General features: G+C 40.8%; 1 protein-coding gene across 9 annotated transcripts in view; it reads right to left on the bottom strand.

Annotated features, from left to right (window-relative positions):
- Nucleotides 1-19,107, bottom strand: part of DGKI (diacylglycerol kinase iota) — a 502,817-nt gene that overhangs the window by 81,311 nt on the left and 402,399 nt on the right. For 8 of the 9 annotated variants that reach the window (XM_070465256.1, XM_070465264.1, XM_070465231.1 and 5 more), the window contains 4 exons: nucleotides 11,590-11,659; nucleotides 8,999-9,039; nucleotides 7,988-8,115; nucleotides 5,044-5,166 (listed from right to left, as the gene is read on the bottom strand). In XM_070465256.1, the coding sequence (XP_070321357.1) occupies nucleotides 5,044-5,166; nucleotides 7,988-8,115; nucleotides 8,999-9,039; nucleotides 11,590-11,659 (362 nt within the window). Of the gene's footprint in view, nucleotides 1-5,043; nucleotides 5,167-7,987; nucleotides 8,116-8,998; nucleotides 9,040-11,589; nucleotides 11,660-13,687; nucleotides 13,859-19,107 lie in introns of those variants that run through there. The other variant, XM_070465269.1, reaches the window with a different exon arrangement.

The following is a 19,107-nucleotide window of genomic DNA, read 5'->3' as shown; positions in this document are numbered from 1 at the left end:
ATTCTTCAGGTTCCTTCACATACTGCTTCTTAAAAGTTCCCAAAGAGAAAGTAAATTGTGCAATATTGAGCAAAGCTGAATCTGCATGTCTACCCTGCAATAGACACACACTGCAGAACGTTCACTGTATTTTTAAATAATAAAATATTAGAAATCAACATTTAAATGGAGGAATAAATTATGGCATATTTGTATAACCCAATATTCTATACCAAATAAAATAACTTAAAATCTGCATATATCACACACCAAGCAGAACCCTAAGAGGCCTTCCCAGCATGGTCCCTCTTCCCCTATTCCTCTGCTATAGCTCCTCTGAAGTAACTAGGTAACAGTATCTTATAAATATTCCTAGAGATTTTCAGATGCTAAAACTACCACCAGATGGATAAAATTGACTACTTGATGATCATGAGGGTGTAGCCCTTAGACTTTTTGGTACCTAAGAATCGATCATCATCAAACAGAGAACTGTGCACGAGCTGATCACATACCTTGTGGACCCCCCCCCCCCCCACCCACCTTGCCTTTGAAAATGCTCTGGTGAAACTGCTCCAGGAGTTTGGAGGGCACAAGCTACCCATTCTCCTTGCTTGGCCCTGCAATAACATTCTCTCTGCTCCAAACTGATGTTTCAGTTTTTTTTGGCCTCACTGTGTGTTGGGCACACAAGCTTGCATTCAGTAACATTAATATGAGCAACTTTTAAAAATTCAACATTGTATGAAGTGGGAAGCTCTGAAAGTGTACGCACTGTTCATTACTGGTAATGATAAACAGGTAACACAAAACCAAAAAAACACCATAAAACAAATATATTTTTATGATATGGTACTATGTTATGGAAAGAAAGACTTAACTCAAGTAATAACGCAAAACAATAACATATTTCAGCATTGTTGGCACATTATTATTTTTCATATAGTGTTTGCATCTATTTAGACTGGAGCATACTTAATATATATTCAATAATGTTTAAATAAAAGTTTATCTCCAATTTTTGTTTCAGTCTGTTTTTTAAAGGAAAAAAATTCTTTAAATTAATTCTCAGCTATATGTACTTGTGGATAAATTTGCAGTTGTGCATATTTAATGAGCATACATAGCCTTCCAAGACTGTAGAATTTTTCACTTTACAAATGCTAAAAAAGATAGATACCAAGTAAATCCTTTTTGGGCCTTGGTGCTATGGGCATCCTGCCTTTGCACTGGCCCTTGTGGAAGACAATGTGGTATGGAGGAAAAGCATGAAATCAGAAGTCAAAAAGACCTCATTCGAACAGCAATCTCCACACTTATTATCTTGAGTGACGTAAGATGAATATTTTAAACTCTCTGAGCTTCCAGTTTACTCATCTGTTATTTAATGAGAAATTTAAAAGTTGTTGAAACAGTTAGGGATAATTTAACAAAGCACACAGGAAGTATCAATACTAGCTATTACTGACCTTATGATACATATGTACATAAAACATATATATTATTATGGGATAACTACAATTATACCTATTTGTATCAAAGATGACCTCTGAAGTAAATAAAGAGATGTTCTTCCTAAGAAATTAATGAACATACGTACGCATTTTCTGAATTAACAGACAATTTGGGTAAGGTAAAGTACTTCCCTGCTGGCTCAGACGGTAAAGCGTCTGCCTGCAATGCAGGAGACCCGGGTTCAATTGCTGGGTGGGGAAGACCCCCTGGTGAAGGAAATGTCAACCCAGTCCAGTACTCTTCCTTGGAAAATTCCATGGATGGAAGAGCCTGGTAGGCTACAGTCCATGGGGTCACAGAGTCGGACATGACTGAGTGAGTTCACTCTCTCTCTCTCTCAAAGTACTTAAAAGATTTATAACAACCATTTACAACCATTTTATTTTGTTCATACATTCTGTGAGTCAGAGATTCAAACAGAGCCCAGTGAGGACAACTTGTCTCTGTTACACAGTATCTGGAGATTCAGCTGGAGAGACTCAAAGCTACAGTTTCCAAAGCTATTTTGTTTTCTAATTCACTTGAGAGAAGAAAAAAAAAAAAAAAGGTAAAAGAGTCAGCTGCTCTAGTGCACTTAAGACCTTAGTGTGCGTGCTAAGTTGCTTTGGTTGTGCTCAACTTTGCGTAGCCCTCCAGGCTCCTCTGTCCACGGGATTCTCGAGGCAAGAATACTGGAGTGGGATGCCATTTTCATCTCCAGCCGATCTTCCCAACCCAGGGACTGAACCACGTCTCATGTCTCCTGCTTTGGCAGGCAGGTTCTTTACCACTAGTGCCACCTGGGAAGCCCATTTAAGAATTAAGTTGTATAAATATCCAGGAAAACTAGTAGCTGGCAACTGAAGATCAGTAAAATAATGAAAGGAAATCCCTAAAAGGATAATAAATCCAAATAAAAAAGAGTTGATTTTAAGAACTTGGCTCTTACATAAAGTGGTACATTTACTTGTGATTCTTTGAAAGAATATTTACTGTCTTAGAAATAATCTCACATATCATGATATACATTTACACACTAACATGCTATACACAGAAAAGCAGGGTATAGGAAACTAGATTGAGATCATGCTCCACTTTTTGGAAACAGACTGTATATAAGAATAACCAAAACACACATCTGGTTTGTCTAGACTTAATTTCTATTCTATGACTAATTAAAACTAATTTTCAAATAAATCTGCTTGAAGCTAGATGGCCACTTTTTTAGCTGTCAGTGGGTGGCTGACTCAGTCTGGTTCACAAACCTTAATTCCATACACAAAAGAAATGAAAAAACACCCTGAATTGTAAGCAATCAAAATGCTATCAGAAACTAACAACATGGTTTAATTAAAAAGGAAAATACACAGAAATTCACTTTTTCCTTTCCATTCTTCACACAATGGAATAAGAGGTAGTACAGAGAAGCAATTAAAATGAAGTCACCTTTTGCCCTTGGGGTGTCTGAGTAGAACCTTTACCACCAAAATAATTAGCTTCTGATTTCTCATTTTTCTCCCCTTTGTCACACTGAAATTGCTTCCGGTCTTATAAACAATGCATTGTCCTGCCTCTTCAGTTAACCCTAGGCTTCTGAGAATCTCAATAACCTTATTATTTTATAAAAAAAGGTAAGACTGCATAGTTATAATGCCACTGTCTCCATTCGATTAGGACCTTGAATAGGACTGGAAATTAGCCTGATCTCCTGAATTACAATGAACTTTTGTATAATATCTGAGATAGTGTTGTGAGGGGAAACCACTGACCGAAACCACCCACCCTCGCCAGGGTACCACAGTCACTATTTGTCTGAGTAATCTTACAACAGGAGGTCCTGGTAAGGAACATGGAATTAACAAGCCACCACCAACTGAAAGGTCAGAAGGAGAGAGAAAACACCAGACCATACGTCCTACCAACCTCCCAGAATCCTTCTTGCTGGAATCCATCTTGGCTGAACGATGCACAAGCCACCAGGAAGGACTCTGAGTCAGAATGACTGACCAGAAGCAACCCCAGAACTAGTCCCCTGACCATAAAACCTGAGACAGAGCCACGTGGCAGAGCAGTCCTCCTGGGCTCCTGTAGCCTGCTGCTCTCAGCCTGGGCGCCCCTTCCTAATAGTTTCTTGCTTTGTCAACATGTATGAGTCTTTGGACAAATCATTTCCAAGTGTTAGACAAGAGCCAACTCTCGGTCGCTGAGAGGAGTTCCCCTGCCTGCAACAGGGTGTCTGGCCTGGAGTCAAATCAGTTCAGTTCAGTTGCTCAGTCATGTCCAACTCTTTGCGACCCCATGGACTGCAGCACGCCAGACCTCCCTGTTCATCACCAACTCCCGCAGTTTACTCAAACTCATGTGCATTGAGTCGGTGATGCCATCCAACCATCTCATCCTCTGTCATCCCCTTCTCCTCCTGCCTTCAATCTTTCTCAGCATCAGGGTCTTTTTGAATGTCAGTTCTTCATGTCAGGTGGCCAAAGTATTGGAGTTTCAGCTTCAGCATCAGTCCTTCCAAGTCTTCTCCAACACTACAGTTCAAAAGCATCAATTCTTTGGTGCTCAGCTTCCTTTATAGTCCAACCCTCACATCCATACATGAATACTGGAAAAACCATAACTTTGACTAGATGGACCTTTGCAGGCAAAGTAATGTCCCTGCTTTTTAATATGCTGTCTAGGTTGGTCATAACTTTTCTTCCAAGGAGCAAGCATCTTTTAATTTCATGGCTGCAGTCACCATCTGCAGTGATTTTGGAGCCCAAAATAATAAAGCCTGTCACTGTTTCCACTGTTTCCCCATCTATTTGCCATGAAGTGATGGGACCAGATGCCGTGATCTTAGCATAAATAAATGGGTGCAAATGATTCTGTTTGTGACCACAAGGTGCACCCTGAACCTGTCCTGCAAAGAGGGGTGACAGGGTGGGGGGGAGGACTCACAGGGCATGAGGATACCAACACTGTTGGAAAACCCAACTCCCATCCCTCGGATGAAAACACACCCACTCTTCTGACCTATAAACAAACGCTTCACCAATTACCCAGAGAGACTAAAACACAGCACACGCAGCACTGCAGGCGAGCCACCGAAGCGACCTGGTCATATCACACAGCATAGCCAGAGGCTCGGAACTGGAGATTCATGGAGCTGACCACTAGCAGTCCATCACAATGTTCACACAAATAAAACACTCTACATCATTTCTAGACTATTCACATTACACTCAGGCATGTCCTCACAATACAGCAAACACAGGGGCATCTAGTAAACGCTGGGATCACTTCCAGGGAAGTGAACACTGCTGAGGTTCAAAGTAGTGACAGGTCCATGTGCAAGGTCTCACTGAGGCTCAGGAGCACGAGAAATGGAAAGTGAGGCTCCACTGGAGCTTGACGTGGGTAAAAGGGTTCATGGTGAAGAAAATGTCAAACCACAGGGTGATACAATCAGGAGAGAGCTAGAGCACCACTGAGCAGAGAATCCTTCCCTTTGGTGAGTGACCCCATGGAATCCCCTCCCAGCAAGCCCAGTGACACACAGCACAAGAGAGAGAATGTGCTTACTGTAGCACTCGGGAGTGGCTGAAATCTTTCAGATCCGAGTCTTCATAATGCGGGCTTATCATCCCCAGCCCGCTGTCACTCAGCATGCGTTTCCGGAGAGCAGGATTCCACCAGTCTGTCATTCTGGGAGAAAGAAAGATACCAGACACTAAAAGTTAGCCATGGGACTTAGTCTGCCCTTTCTCAGGATGAGTTTTGTCTTCAAACGAGAGGAAAGCAATTAATCTTTATGGGGTATTTATAAGCATTTCACGTTTACTTGGGCTTCCCAGCTGGCATTTAGTGGTAAAGAATCTACCTGCAAGCAGGTGACACAGATTCAATCCCTGGGTTGGGAACATCCCCCGGAGGAGGAAATGGCAACCCACTCCAGTATTCTTGCCTGGAGAATCCCAAGGACAGAGAAGCCTTGTGGGCTACAGTCCATGCGGTCACAAAGAATCGGATATGACTGAAGCCACTTGGCATATTTTTTAGTTTGTTTAATTTTTTCAACCGTCAGGCTCTCTTTGGACACTATTGCCCTCTTTATAGATGAGAAAACTGAATTTTGAGATTAAGTAATTTTAAATATGACACAGATAAGAAGTAATGGCAGGGGACTTTCCTGGTGGTCCGGCGGTTAAAACTTCACTTTCCAATGCAGAGGGTGCAGGTTCAGACCCTGGTTGGGGAACTAAGATCCCACATGCCTTGCAGCCAAGGAAAACAAAACATTAAAAAAAAAAAAAAACAGAAGTCATATTGTAACAAATTCAATGAAGACTTTATAACAAATGGCCCATGTGAAAAAAAAGTAATGGTGACTGATGTCTTACAGAAACGTAGGTTAGAAAATAAAGCCCATTCTCTTTCATCGTATCCCTGTTCCTAGTTTATTTCCAGAGGGGGCAACAAAAGAGAAATAAGAAAGGAACTGATTCAAGTTTTTGTGGATTTGCAGGCTACTTTATCTTTGGGACCAGAGCTGATAGCGAATGACTGGGAGGACAAAGCCCAGGGATAGGTTGGCCGAATAGGCTCAGACTTCATCAGACCGAACGCTACAAACCAGACCACGTCGAGGGGTGAACACCTAGACTCCAGAAGAACCACAACTGACAGGCGTGACATCACCCATGGGCTTCCCCACTGCCTTCCGGGACTCCCAGGTTACATCGGGCCGTCCTGTGCACCAGCTGGCTGTCCCTTCACGACACAACAGCTCTGGTATTACTAGCTCTGGTTCCTAAACACAGCCATCTATCTGTTCCAGCCGCCACTTCTATCTTTTCCTGGCTCCCCAGAGACGCGGTATGTACCCCTGCTATCAGCTGGCCTGGTAGAGTGGGAGATACCCAGAAATAGCAGCCACGGTCAGATTAAGTGAACAGGAGTGAACAGGCATGAGGGTTTTACCTCGAGTGCATACGCCTGTTAACACTGCACAAGGATGTGCACACACATGCGCATGCTGTTTGAGCCCCTGTGTGTCCACTTCCTGGGGAAATCCTTATTTTGACTATTTACCTTTTGGGTACCAGTAAACCTCTAAAGTAAACCATTAAACTTCACAAGGGCAAAGGTTTCTGTATTTTCACTTGTGCACTGTTGTTTCAGAGGTGCTTATACTAGTACCTGCCACACAGAAAACTCTAAAGAAATATTTTTGAATTTTTAAAATAATCTAGAAATATTAATATGTTGGTGGTTCAATATGGTGGTTAAAACATGCGTGGGCTCCAGCCTCAGAAAACCTAAGAATAAATCTCAATTTTTTCCCCTTTACTTTCTGCGCAATAGTAGCCAAGTTACAAAAACTCTCTAAACCTCATTTTGCTTACATGGATTTAAGATAGTAATTGTATCAAATCTGCAGGGTCATTGTGAAATGATGATGATTCTGATAATATAATATTTAATGAGTGTCTACCAAGTGCCACAGACAGCCTTAATTTTACATGTATTTGTAAATTTGTTTATTTTAAAAATAACTTATCTATTTGACTATTTTGTGTCTTGGTTGCAGGGCACTGGCTTAGTTGCTCTGTGGACATGGATCTTCGTTCCTTGGCCAGGGATCGAACCTATACCCTCTGCATTACAAAGCAGAGTCTTAACCACTGGGCCACCAGGGAAATCCCTCAATTCATTTAATTTTAAAAGAATTTTCTGAGTTGGTATTATCATTTCCATTTTACTGATGAGGAAATAAGCATAGAGCACATAATAGTAGGGATATAAAATAGGCATTTAGCATAGTATGTGGCTCTTAATAAGTTCTTGATATTTCATAGTTATTGTGTTATATATACATATATATATATATATGTATCAGGCTGCCTGGATACAGGAAAAAAAGAAGAAGGATTAGGAAGAGGAGGAGAGGAAGAAGAGGAAGGAGGAGGAGGGAAAAAAACGTCAAACCACCTGTGTCATTTTTCAATGTGATAAGCTAGGCATTCCAGACGTACATGGGCTGTGTGCTATGGGAAGTCACTTCAGTCTTGTCTGACTCTTTGCAACCCCATGGATTATAGCCCACCAGGTTCCTCTGACCACAGGATTCCCCAGGCAAGAATACTGAAGTTGGTTGCCATGCCCTCCTCCAGGGGGATCTTCCCAGCTCAGGGATGGAACTCAGATCTCCTAAATCTTCTGCATGGGTTCTTTACCACTTGTGTCTCCAGACATACATGCACAGACACAAATACTAGTGCTTTCTAGTTTGGTAGGAAGTTTTGGTGTGGTGGGTAAAGACGGCTCAGACATGATACAGATCTGAGTGGGAAAGAGTGATTCTACTCAGGCATTCATAGATCGACTTACAATGCAACCTCAGAAAGCACAAGAAAACCTGGACATCAAAATAGTTTGATTTCATTAAATATATCAAACACAAGGCCAAACAAAACACAAATATCATCCTACAACCAGTCTCACCACAAGGAATAAGCCCACTTACCCTGAGGCTTGCTCCACCACCAGGTCAGGCATTCCTGGGGGTGTCCCCGCCTGCTGTGACAACACCATATCTGGGTCCAGAATAAAAATCTCATCTTGAGAAATCTCCATCACAAAGTGCAAATGTTCCTGAGGAAGGAAAAGAAATCTGTCAGATGACTGATAGGATGCTCACATCCATCATTTAAAGAATAACTAAACAAAGCTATGTGGTCCTGAGGAATACTGAAATTTTATGACATAGCAAATGACCACAGCATATTATATTTTCAGAGGGCAGACCAGTAGCATTCTCCCTGAAGGAACATGGTGGCAAGAGGCTGAGGAAGGGGAGAGTTGAATCCTTGGTTTGGGACTCTTTAACCAGGATCCTATCAGGTATAACCAGAGATGGTCTTGCCTCTTTTTACCAAATACTAACCAAGTATTGACACCCTACATGCAACCTGGTCCAGCATGTGCATACACAGACCTGGACTTATACCCTCAGGATCTGCTCAAAGCTAAGTGGCATGGCTAATAACTGGCTTTATCAATGGATTCCATTCTGTACCTTTTTTTACATGAGAATTTGAACAGTGGGACCACTTGCCATCATTGGGCATAAGCATTTTGTTTTCTCACCACCAAACTCTGGAAAGTGGTGAATAGAAACTAAGTAGCCTAGACATACATTTGAGGTTGCAAATTTGCCAATTAGAAATAAAGTTAAAAAGGCATAAAATTTGGCAAGGAAGCAGTAAAAGAGCAGTGTAAATGAAAACTTGGAGTGCAGAATGGTGACATCTATAAGCCTACTTATCTTCTGGACTCATTTTCAAGGTCAAACCATATCACCTTGAGTTCACAAATCACAAACACGTGAGGGCAAGTAACAAGCTCATGGCTGAGACTATGAGCATCATTCCAGAACTGTACACATTTCAATGTTTTTGTTGGGGGAAAAATGTATAAGATTAGTATAGTTAGTTGGGAATTTTTCACTTTCACAAATAGGTTCAAGAAATCTTACCTGAGATCTGTCTATTCGATAAAAGCGATCAGCAGAAGTAGCTAGGGGGGAAAGAAAAGGATATGGCATTCAGAGAGTCCTGTGTTACGGCACCAAATTTACAAGCTTCTCTCGTACCATGATACTCCAGTCTTGCTGGATGACTGGCCAGTCCCTAAATCTACTCAGAAAAATTCAGGATTTCGTGCCTCTGCGGCTGCTGCTTCACTGCTTAGAAAGCCCTTCCCCAGGACTTCCTGGAGGTTCAGTGGTTAACCTGAGCTTCCAATGCAGGGGACACGGGTTCAATCCCTGGTTGGGGAACTAGGATCCCACATGACCTGTGGTTCAACTGGAAAAAAAAAAAAAAAAGGCCCTCCCCATTACACATGACTAAATCATTTAACTCATAAGCTTGGATTAAAATTATACATACTACTATATGTAAAATATAGACAATCAACAACAACCTACTGTATAGCACAGGGAACTATACTTAATATCTTGCAATAACCTATGATGGAAAAGAATCTGAAAAAGAATATACACATATCTGAGATATATACATATATATGTGTGTATATGTATATATGTATGTGTGTGTGTGTATATATATATACTTATCTGAATCACCTGAAACTAATGCAAGATTGTGAATGAAATGTATTTCAATAAAAATTTAAAGAAGAATCATGTCTTAAGAACCAACTTGAATGCAACCTCTTCTGTGAACCCTTCCTCAGCCCCTTCCTCCCTGCCCCAGATAGAATCAGTTGCTCCCACATCCATGTACATTTGTAATATGTTTACACTTCTTATAAAACTCTCTTCACAGAGAACTCTCAGACCAAGAAGATATCTGCCTCTTTAAAGATCTGTTTCATTTCTTCCTTTATGTCTCAAGATATGGGCACAGAACCCTCAACAGAGCTGAAACTCGATATGTACTTATCAAGTGAATAAAGCTAGGAAAAAAAAAAAACTTTAGGTTGCCTGATTCTGAGGAAATGATTCTCACTTTAGAAAAAAAAAAAGCTTAAATTTGCAGAGTTAGGGACCACATCTTGTATCATTTCAGTTTAAAACTGAGTCCCTGAGCCATGTCTGAAGAAACCTAAAACAGAAAAAAAAAAAAAAAAAAATTTAAGCATTCCTATAAAGGATTGGGCTGTGTGTGTAGTTTGAACGGAAAAAAAACACTTAATGATAAACTCTGGGCTTCTAGAAATTAATCTGATTATTCCTAATATTCAAAAGAATTATGTTCCTCCTCATTTAAATCTATCTAACAGAGTCCACATATTATAAATAGATTTTCTACAAAGTACATAGTACTAGAGGGAAAAACTCAAAATGCAAATAATAGTTCAAAAATCATACATATTTAACAAGTAGCTTCTCTCCAAAGGAAATAAGCTAAGAAGCAAGAATCATGGTTCTTACCCTCTAAAAGCCAGAGGGGGGAAGACCTGCCTGAGAAGGACTTAACCTACTTTGTTCTTTTAAGTACGACTGCAATCTTTAAACATTTTAAACACAGCTATTTCTAGAGTAAGTCTAATATTTAGGTTAACACCACTAGCCACACTTAGAATTTCATCTAAGACTATATATAAAATAGACTACATATAGAAGAGTTTATATACATTCTCATAATTTTCTTAAATATAAATTGTTCCTCTGTGGATTTAGGAAAAACAAATGACTATGTTTCTCATCATGAGGGGATAAAGGACCTGGAGGGAAAGCAGTGTCAAATATCTTCAGAGGCAGCTGACAAGCCATTGATGAAAACCAATGTCATAATATGTGTGGATGAGATTTGATACAGATACGGGTGCTCATCTTCATAAAATGTTCACACCCTCACACAGCCCATCATTCTCTTGTCACATTTATAACCTTTCAGATGTACACAGAGCTAAACAAAAGAGAGGCATACAGTGAAAGCCCAATGTCCACAGAGTTGAGAGATACTGTACAGTAGGCCCACTGGGAGTATCTAAGCAGAAATGTACTGCAAAATGGGTAACTGGATAGAAAAGTGGGATTAGACAGTCTTTAGGGGGATGGATGGAAAATGGACTCATTAATCACATTAACCAATCAGAAAATGGCCGACCTACTATGTATTCAACATGTCATGCTCAGCAGAACAGATGTGAATGCAACTGAAAATGCCCACCTTTTCACAAAAATTTGTAACTCATTCTGAGATGATGGCTTACTGAAAATAATAAGGAAGTTCCATAATATGCAAATAAGATGCAAATGAGTACCTATTCCCCCTGCTGATGAAATCCAGCTACCAGCCTGAATTGAAGACAGGCACTCAACACATTTTTGGAAAAGGGGGCACAGAAAGGGATATATTAGCTTGAGCAATTTGATGCTGAGAAGTTGGGCCAGAGTTAACCGACTTGATTTGAGGGAGATAAATTCAGCAAAGTGTGCTGCAATATCAGAAAGTCCACATTGTTTGAGATCCAAATACCAATCACATAGAGGGTTCCTGAACAATCTTTCGGAAAATTAGAGTCCACTCAAGCCACCAATGCTTTGCCCTGAGGCTTCCTGAACCCCCACCCATCCGAAAATACAGAAACACTCACCATCTAGAAAGCACCACCGTGGGGAGAGTCTCTGAGCTGAGAGCGCCCTAGGGAAGGAGGTTTCTTGGTCCTGGAAAGACACACACACATCCTCATGGCTCCATTTGAATGAGCTGAGAGCTGTTCCTCACTCCACATTCTGCCCCATCACCTATTTCTAAGAGTGAGCATCCTTTCCTACTCAAAGCATTGGTGAGAGATTGAAGCATACTTTTCACTGGAAACACCCACAGGGGCTCTGCTTAGAAATGATTTATTTCACGTAACAACGCTCGCATACAATTTCCAGGAGGTTTTCCATTTTTCCATTACGCATTCATAAATTCTGTAACTTGGGACATGTACTTCCTCTGGGAACTCTCTTTCTTTTCCTTTATGAAGCTGAGGACCTGGTGGCAGCTGGCTGTCATTGCATTTCAGTTCTCCATACAGGTATAAAAATGTCCCCTACTAAAAGAATCCCTGCCACTCACAATTCTTTAAAACATAAAATTCTAGTTTATAAGGGGATTTGGGGCATTCTGGACTGGACTCAGTGAAATTGAGGTAACTGACAGAAACGGGACAGATTAGGAGGGAGGGCAGGTCTCTGTGGTGAAGACACTGGGACTTTGACCCTTTTAGAACTCTGAGATGTTCCAATAGGAGCATCCCTGGAGTGAGGCTGGCTGTGCATGATCTCGTGTGTACAGAGGGGGACGGGAGAAAGATATGGGAGAAACAAAAAAGAGGTTAAGAAGAGAGTGAATCAGAGTTTATGTGCTGACTTCTTCGAAGGTTGAACCTGTCCCACATGGTCCTGGGGCAAAGCTTCTGCTTAAATCAGTGAATCTTAAAGCAACGCTGGACCAGCAGCATCAGCTAGGAGGTTGTTAGGAACACAAATTTCCAGGTGCCACCCCAGATCTATAGACACCCTGGGGTGACACCCAACAATCGCTGAGGTTGAATCTGATGTATGCCAAAGTTTTAGAACCACTGGCCTAAAGTAACAGGGACTAAAATTGCCCATTATTAGGAATCTTGGGTAGATAGAGTATTTATACAAGTGGATTCTGCAAATTAAATAATGAATAGAGGAAAACCTGGTCTCACTCAGGACTGGCAGCAAAATTTACATGTAGAGATGTAGAAGTGATATAGCATGGAATAGAGATAAATACACAGTCTTCTTTTTTTTTTTCATTTATTTTTATTAGTTGGAGGCTAATTACTTTACAATACTGTAGTGGGTTTTGTCATACATTGACATGAATCAGCCATGGATTTACATGTACTCCCCATCCCGATCCCCCCTCCCACCTCCCTCTCCACCCGATTCCCCTGGGTCTTCCCAGTGCACCAGGCCTGAGCACTTGTCACATGCATCCAACCTGGGCTGCTGATCTGTTTCACCCTAGATAATATACATGTTTCGATGCTGTTCTCTCGAAACATCCCACCCTCACCTTCTCCCACAGAGTCCAAATGTCTGTTCTGTACATCTGTGTCTCTTCTGTTTTGCATATAGGGTTATCATTACCATCTTTCTAAATTTCATATATATGCGTTAGTATACTGTAATGGTCTTTATCTTTCTGGCTTACTTCGCTCTGTATAATGGGCTCCAGTTTCATCCATCTCATTAGAACTGATTCATTTGAATTCTTTTTAATGGCTGAGTAATATTCCATGGTGTATATTACCACAGCTTCCTTATCCATTCGTCTGCTGATGGGCATCTAGGTTGCTTCCATGTCCTGGCTATTACAAACAGTGCTGCGACGAACATTGGGGTGCACGTGTCTCTTTCAGATCTGGTTTCCTCGGTGTGTATGCCCAGAAGTGGGATTGCTGGGTCATATGGCAGTTCTATTTCCAGTTTTTTAAGAAATCTCCACACTGTTTTCCATAGCAGCTGTACTAGTTTGCATTCCCACCAACAGTGTAAGAGGGTTCCCTTTTCTCCACACCCTCTCCAGCATTTATTGCTTGTAGACTTTTGGATAGCAGCCATCCTGACTGGCGTGTAACGGTACCTCATTGTGGTTTTGATTTGCATTTCTCTGATAATGAGTGACGTTGAGCATCTTTTCATGTGTTTTTTAGCAATCTGTATGTCTTCCTTGGAGAAATGTCTGTTTAGTTCTTTGGCCCATTTTTTGATTGGGTCATTTATTTTTCTGGAGTTGAGCTGGAGGAGTTGCTTGTATATTTTTGAGATTAATCCTTTGTCATACAGTCTTCATTTTTGAACTGGCTTTGGGCTACATGAAATCTTGACATGTACCTATTTATACGAGAATTGTGTTTAATGTTTTGGGAATTATACTTTGACACGTGATATCTTAATTTAAAGAAATTTATGATTCTTAATGCATTTTTATAAAACAACTAAAGCTACCAATGATCATACTAAGTAAGTCAGAGGAAGACAAATATAGTACAATGTCACTTATGTGTGTAATTAAAAAATATTGATATAAATGAACTTATATACAAAACAAAAATAGACTCCCAGACTTAGAGAACAAACTTACAGTTACCAGGGGCAAAGGATAGGGGAAGGATAGACTGGTAATTTGAGACTGACATGTACACATTGCTATATTTAAAATATACCTTTCCATGAAAAAAAAAAGAGAGAAATACCTTAAGGATCTTAATATCAAAGACAAATGTACATTGTGATGGATTAAAAGTGGACCAGAAGTAAAGAGGAACAGCTTGTCAAAAAGGAAATCATAATAACCCAAAGTCAAGATCTGTCAATTTCTTCACATTCTTGATGGGCCCAAACAAATGAGGACCACAGAGGTGACAGCAGCAGGTCTTCTGTACACACATAACTTTTTCAGTTTGTCTATCACACCCTCAATTCTCCTAACCGAAGAAGAGGACCAGAAGTGGAGTGATGTTAGTATGAAGATAATAAAAAACTTGCTGTGTCTTTTTCTTAACTAACTCTCAGTGCTAACACATTGTGGGTATTCCATCAGGTAGCCTGTGCCCTCACAGAGGACCTGGCATACAGGTAGAGTGGGTGACCCTGGCATTAAGAATCCTGGATTCAGGGTCAGCAATGCAGTGCAGGCCAGGAGTCAGACTTCAGCAGCAAAAGGGGGGAATAAGGGAACAAAATCGCCCCCACCAGGAGGTCAAGGACTGGCCCCCAGGATTTCATGGGGCCAGGGAGCCATGGCAAAAGGATCCACTATGACAGACATGTCAGCATCCTTGCCACTACACAGTAAGAGCCGAAAGAATGGCCAGACACGTTCGCTTTGTGAATGCCACACATTGAAGTCAGTATAAACAGACAATTTCTGACGGAGCCACAAAAGCTCAAAAGCAAGCCCCTTTCAACACTGACTGCAGACACTTCAGAAATGTGATTGTCTGAATGCAGCTACTTTTCCAAAGACAGTCACATAATCCTGAGCGGTGCCACTAACCACCATGTCAACAGCCTTCAGGACTAGTTTAGGGCTTCTTGTCTTCTCTGTCCTCTCAAACAGCATGATCAAATCAATGATTCATCAAAGAGATAAGATACTCGACTTGCTTATTTTGTGATCTGTTATTTTTCTTCACAGAAATGGTAGGACTTAGATGAATGTAACCGTCATTGCTCTATAGTGTAGGCAGACTGATATAACCCTGGATGTAATTATGCTTTCTACCCCTTAAAAACTGCATGCTCTTTAAATAAGCAATATTAACAAATACTGCTAATTCCCAAAACTCCTGATTCGTGAATTTTCTCTTTTGATATATTCTAATGGAAAATCTGTTCTCATGCTAAAAACAGAGCATGCACAAAAGCAAACCTGACATTCCTCAGATACATATTTTTGAAAGTCAACTGGCATGAATTATATGTAATTGATAAGGAAATTACCTTAACCACTATCGGGCAAACACACACCAAACTTGCCCTTAATTTACATTCAATTACTCACAGCTGATTCACACATAATTTCATGATTGTGCAGCAGCCCCATTAAATACTCCACTAGGTTACCCAATTAAGCAATATTCACCTAGCATTTAAGTACACCTTTACTGTGAATGAAATTCATTTTCTTTCACAAAATTTAGGGACGATATAAGCAGAGGCAAAATAGAAGTCCCTTTGAATTAGGGATTTCTGCTTCATCTAATAATGTCTAGTCAATAATCGCAACTTTTAAATTTCTCTTGTGTATCCATCCAAACTTCCTCTTTGCTGGCCTTGACATTTCCTGCATCTAACCCATCTACACATTCATTTTTCCCTCTCTTTCCATCACCAGGCTATATACCAATATCTTTTACTTATCAAATCTATTCCTTTACTATCCACCATTCTTGCAGAAGAAATGTACAGAAATGGGATACCCATTTGCAAATCCAGCTTTGAAAGATGACAAAATAGTGATGGTGTGGTAGAAGATGGAAATGAGAGATATTTCAAAGTTTTCAAGAGCCCTTTTCTGGTGAGAATGTCTTCCATTAACAACAATTCTGTGTGTATGTATATGTGTGTGCATGTGAGACAGAGCGAGCTGTCTTGCTTTCACTTGTAATAGCAAACAGAACCTGGCCCCAGGCAAGTCTTACTTTAATTCCCCGTTTGAGCCATTTCTGTCAGCTTTGATCTAGCACCCCAAAAACAACATTCTCCAAATTCTCTACCTGAACCTGTCCTTGTCTAAGACAAGACAAATTAATTCCCAGGAGTCCCTTGAACTGGCTTCAACTCCTCCATTCAGACACTTCTAGACTCCAGACCACAAATTAAGGAGGGAGACATTTCAGAGAGAGGAGGGAGATGAGTAAGGGCAGCCAGTAGGAGAAGAGGCATGAGTCAAATATTTGCAGACACATGCTGTTTGCCCAGAACTAGACAGAGCTCTGATGGACTACAGCACAAACCTACCCTCCAGGAGTAGATCAGACATGTAGAAAAAAAGGGATCAGGGGATCAACAAATGGTTGTAGAGTCAGATTTGACCAAGAGTGTTTTCTTATGAAAGTGAAAGACATCTATGAGGGCTCTAAAGGATGAAAGAACTTTTTGAAATTACTACATCTATAATGAAATATTCTAACTATTCTAGAGTTATTCTAAGTAAATTGATTCTTAAAGAGGAGGAATCACCAGATCCATTTTCACCTATTATTGAGTCCTGCTGTATTTATTAGGGCTTCTCAGGTGGCGCTAGTGGTAAAGAACCTGCCTGCCAATGCAGGAGACATGAGAGATGTGAGTTTGATTCCTGAGTCAGGAAGATTCCCTGGAGGAGGGCATGGCAACCCACTCCAGTATTCTTGCTTGGAGAATCCCATGGACAGAGCAGCCTGGTGGGCTACAGTCCATGGGGTCACAAAGAGTCGGACACGGACTAAAGTGACTGAGCACACACGCACACATTGTATTTAATAAAACCTCAAATTATTAGCTCATAATAGTTTGAAAACACACTTCTGTGTGCCAACTACAAGTGCCCCATACCTATGGTGAAATTCTGAGTGTCTACAAAATCCCTGGTAGTCCCTGGTTCCATTGTGCCACCATGTCCACAGACAACTCTTTCTACTTTCCTTTTCCTCTTTGTCTCTTCCTATTCCTCTTTCTCTCTCTTTCCACTTTCTTCATTTAGCACTGTCATTGGCCTTGTCCCCAGATGTCCTGAGAGCCATCAGAATGACTCAGGGCTTCTCAAACCCTTCACAACTGACCTTTGGGGATGGGTAATTCTGTTGCAGGGAACTGCCCTGTGCGTTGTGGCATGTTTAGCAGCTTCCCTGACCTGTACTCAGTAGATTCTGGTACTTCCACGTCCCTAGTCATGACACACAGAAGTGTTCAAATTGCCCAATTGTCCCATCAGTTCAGTTGCTCAATCATGTCCAATTCTTTGCGACCCCATGGACTTTAGCATGCCAGGATTCCCTGTCCATTACCAACTCCCAGAGATTGTTCAAACTCATGTCCATAGTGTTGATGATGCCATCTCATCCTCTGTCATCCCCTTCTCCTGCCTTCAATCTTTCCCAGCATCAGGGTCTTTTCCAATGAGTCAGTTCTTCCCATCAGGTGGCCAAAGTATTGGAGCTTCAGCTTCAACATCAGTCCTTCCAATGAATATTCAGAACTGATTTCCTTTATGATTAACTGGTTTGATCTCCCTGCAGTCCAAGGGACTCTCAAGAGTCTTCTCCAACACCACAATTCAAAAGCACCAATTCTTCAGTGCTCAGCTTTCTTTATGGTGCAATTCTTACATCCATACATGACTCCTGGAAAAACCATAGTTTTGACTAGACAGACCTTTGTCAGTAATGTCTCTGCTTTTTAATATGCTGTCTAGGTTGGTCACAGCTAGTCTTCCAAGAAGCAAGCATCTTTTAATTTCATGTCCCATATGAGGGACAAATCTCCCCCAGCTGACAATCACTAGGATGGTTGAATCTGCCTCTATTCCTTAGTAACCTTACAACTTGGAGTTAAGAAGAGATATAATGAAGTCCAGAGAGGGAGCAGAGAAGAAATCATTTCATAGTAGGAGGCCTCAAGATGAATCTTATTAAATAGGTAGACAAAGTTCAATTTCCCTATGAATTCTAGCTTATCTGCCAAGCTCAGGAATACCCTGAATCTGCTAGCACAATGCATTTTGCTTATCAAGTTATAACTTACCAGTTACAGGTTACGTGAGCTGCATTAGGATGGGGGGGGGGTGCTTTGTGTTTAGACCTCAGAGATGGTACAGGCAGGAATTTTCAGCAGGCTATAAATATCCAATAAATTCTTGTATAACTTGTAAGGCCTTGTTAGGTTAATACAAGGTGTCATTTTGAGGCTTAGGGCTTTGTTGGCATTTCACTATGAATCTGGGAAAGGAAGAAACCAAAGCACTTCATTGCTTCAATGGCTAGGAACTGCCATCCAGCTCACTAATAAGGTGTCTCGGGGACTTCACACCTTTCTGAAGCCTGGTTTTCTCTTGAGTTTTTTTCTAGTCTTAGAAAACAGTCAGCTAAAATCCCAGCTGCAAGTTAGTGAGCCTACAGGAATTTTGCAAGTTTTCAAACTTACTGATGTTTATTCATTCCATGCAAGCTAATTCTCAAGTACATTTACTTCCATCTCATACATAAGAAAGCTCATTAGAAAGCATTTCAGGCTTTCTGCTATTCATCTTACAGGTCTTTCTCCTAGTCACTCGCTAATCTCACTGACCCAGACCAGAGACGCTGATATTACCAGTTTCTGCTTTAGGAAACAAAAGATCTAGTATTAAATTTCCTGCTAGTTGGTTTGGTCACTTTCTGGATAAAACGAATGGCACTCTAGCCCATGTATTTTATATGCACAGGAAAATATCAAAATCAATCTATGCCATCTCAGCCTCCCCTTAGCATTTGACATATTTCATCACTTCTGCCTTTTTTGAAATACATTTCAGTTTTGGCTTTCATGATACCATCTTCTCCTTGACTTCTAACTTTCCAGCCACTCATCTGTCTCCATGACTCTTATTGACTGACTGT

This window comes from Odocoileus virginianus, chromosome 1 (assembly GCF_023699985.2).
Source record: "Odocoileus virginianus isolate 20LAN1187 ecotype Illinois chromosome 1, Ovbor_1.2, whole genome shotgun sequence".
In the NCBI taxonomy this organism is placed as follows: Eukaryota; Metazoa; Chordata; class Mammalia; order Artiodactyla; family Cervidae; genus Odocoileus; species Odocoileus virginianus.
Note: the sequence above shows the minus strand (reverse complement) of the source record. Positions and strands in the feature narration are given on the sequence as shown.